Source organism: Caenorhabditis briggsae (assembly GCF_000004555.2).
Source record: "Caenorhabditis briggsae complete genome, chrV, whole genome shotgun sequence".
In the NCBI taxonomy this organism is placed as follows: domain Eukaryota; kingdom Metazoa; phylum Nematoda; class Chromadorea; order Rhabditida; family Rhabditidae; genus Caenorhabditis; species Caenorhabditis briggsae.
Genome location: NC_013488.2, coordinates 2,322,643 through 2,325,133, shown reverse-complemented (window position 1 = coordinate 2,325,133; position 2,491 = coordinate 2,322,643). Strand labels below are relative to the sequence as shown.

The 2,491-nt window shown below is 34.8% G+C and overlaps 1 protein-coding gene across 1 annotated transcript; it reads left to right on the top strand.

Annotated features, from left to right (window-relative positions):
* On the top strand, positions 1–822 carry CBG24584 (the record flags this gene model as incomplete). The annotated part of the gene is made up of 2 exons (XM_002647194.1): positions 1–34; positions 380–822. The coding sequence occupies 2 exons, from the start codon at positions 1–3 to the stop codon at positions 820–822; spliced, it is 477 nt and encodes a 158-aa protein (XP_002647240.1).
* Positions 823–2,491: the final 1,669 nt, after the last annotated feature.

The following is a 2,491-nucleotide window of genomic DNA, read 5'->3' as shown; positions in this document are numbered from 1 at the left end:
ATGTTTTTTATTTTGAGAAACTTTTATGGGGGTGGTAAGTGAAGCGGAAGAGAATATACCTAAACAAGTTGGCCTTTTATAGGTGAACTTTGGAATTTTAGAATCCTTAAAATCCTTAGAATGCTCAGAAATTAGGAGTTTTAGAATCTCAGGATCTCAGAATCTCAGAATCTCAGAATCTCAGAATCTCAAAATCTCAGAATCTCAGAAACTTAGAATCTTATAATCTCAGAATCTCAGAATCTCAGAATCTCAGAATCTTAGAATCCTTAGAATCTTAGAATCTCAGAATCTCAGAATCTCAGAATCTCAGAATCTCAGAATCTTAGAATCCTTAGAATCTTAGAATCTCAGAATCTTAGAATCCTTAGAATTTCAGAATCTCAGAATCTCAGATTCTCAGAATTCCAGAATCTAGAATCCTTAGAATCTCAGAATCTCAGAATCTTAGAATCCTTAGAATCTCAGAATCTCAGAATATCAGAATCTCAGAATCTCAGAATCTCAGAACATGAGAACTTTAGAATCCTTAGAATCTTAGAATCTCAGAATCTTAGAATCCTTAGAATCTCAGAATCTCAGAATCTCAGAATCTCAGAATCTCAGAATCTCAGAATCTCAGAATCTCAGAATCTCAGAATCTCAGAATCTCAGAATAACAGAATAACAGAATCTCAAAATCTCAGAATCTCAGAACATGAGAACTTTAGAATCTCAGAATTTCAGAATCTCAGAATCTCAGAATCTCAGAATCTCAGAATCTCAGAATCTCAGAATTTTAGAATCTCAGAATATCAGAATTTCAAAATTTCGGAACTTTAATATTTCTGAATCTCAGAACATCAGAATCTGGGAACTTTAGAACTTCAGAAATTCCCCAGATTTTGTTTTAAATTTTTTTGTCGTTGTTTTAAATTTAGTCACTCTAAAGTTCTATGGACCAAACCAAATCTTCGAAACTAAAATAATGAACAAAAGCTTCATAAATCAAGAATTCCGATATCGTAAAATTTGGTTTTTCGAGAATTTATGTAGACAATTTGAGTGATCCAAAAGAATATGCCCATCTTTTAGTCCTCCTCTAATTAGCCATCCGAAATCCTCAGTTTTTTTCATTCTAAAATTCTTATTGGCTTTCCTGAAAAACATGACCTCATCTTGAATTCCTGTACTCTCTGTTCAATGAACCAAGTAAAACTTCAGAGTTCATCTTTTTTTTTCTACTTTCGCTTTCTTAATTGCTGCTCTCCTTGTCACGCTCCATGAGCCTCACTTCTCAATTGTTTTTCACTATGTCCATCTGAATCCTTGAACTAGACCTTCTGAACTTTCTTCGATTATCTTCTCGCCTCTCTATCCTCATTCATTTATTTTCAAAATCCTCTTCTGAATCCTTGGACTAGATCTGCTGAAGTTCACGATCTTCTTTCCCAGAACAGATGCGATCACTGTTTAGACACATTAAACCACACATCCTTCCTCCTAATAGATAATCCATTAGATTGCTCAGTGAACTCTCCGGAAATTACGACGACGACGACGGCTGAAATTTTAATTTGTGAGAGAAATTTTCTGGCACGTGTTCTGATGTCTAGGTCAGAACTCGAAAGATGGTTCTGAGGGATAAAAAGGTTTCAAAGGCGACGTGATTCTAAGATTCTAAGATTCTAAAGTTCTCATTTTCTGAGATTCTGAGATTCTGAGATTCTGAGATTCTGAGATTCTGAGATTCTGAGATTCTTAGATTCTTAGATTTTGAGATTCTGAGATTCTGAAATTCTGAGATTCTGAGATTCTGAGATTCTGAGATTCTGAGATTCTGAGATTCTGAGATTCTGAGATTCTGAGATTCTGAGATTCTGAGATTCTGAGATTCTGAGATTCTGAGATTCTGAGATTCTGAGATTCTGAGATTCTGAGATTCCGAGATTCTGAGATTCTGAGATTCTGAGATTCTGAGATTCTGAGATTCTGAGATTCTGAGATTCTTAGATTCTGAGATTCTGAGACTCTAAGAATCTAAAGTTCTCATGTTCAGAGATTCTGTGGCTCTGAGATTCTGAGATTCTAAAATTCTAATTTTCTAAGTTTCTGGGATTCTAAGTTTCTGAAATTTTGAGATTCTGAGATTCTGAGATTCTGAGATTCTGAGATTCTGATATTCTGAGATTCTGAGATTCTGAGATTCTGAGATTTTAAGGATTCTAAGATTCTGAGATTCTAAGGATTCTAAGATTCTGGGATTCTGAGATTCTGAGATTCTGAGATTCTGAGATTCTGAGATTCTGAGATTCTAAGGATTCTAAGATTCTGAGATTCTGAGATTCTGAGATTCTGAGATTCTTAGATTCTTAGATTTTGAGATTCTGAGATTCTGAAATTCTGAGATTCTGAAATTCTGAGACTCCGAAATTCTGAGATTCTGAGATTCTGAGATTCTGAGATTCTGAGATTCTGAAGTTCTGAGATTCTGAAATTCTGAGACTCCGAG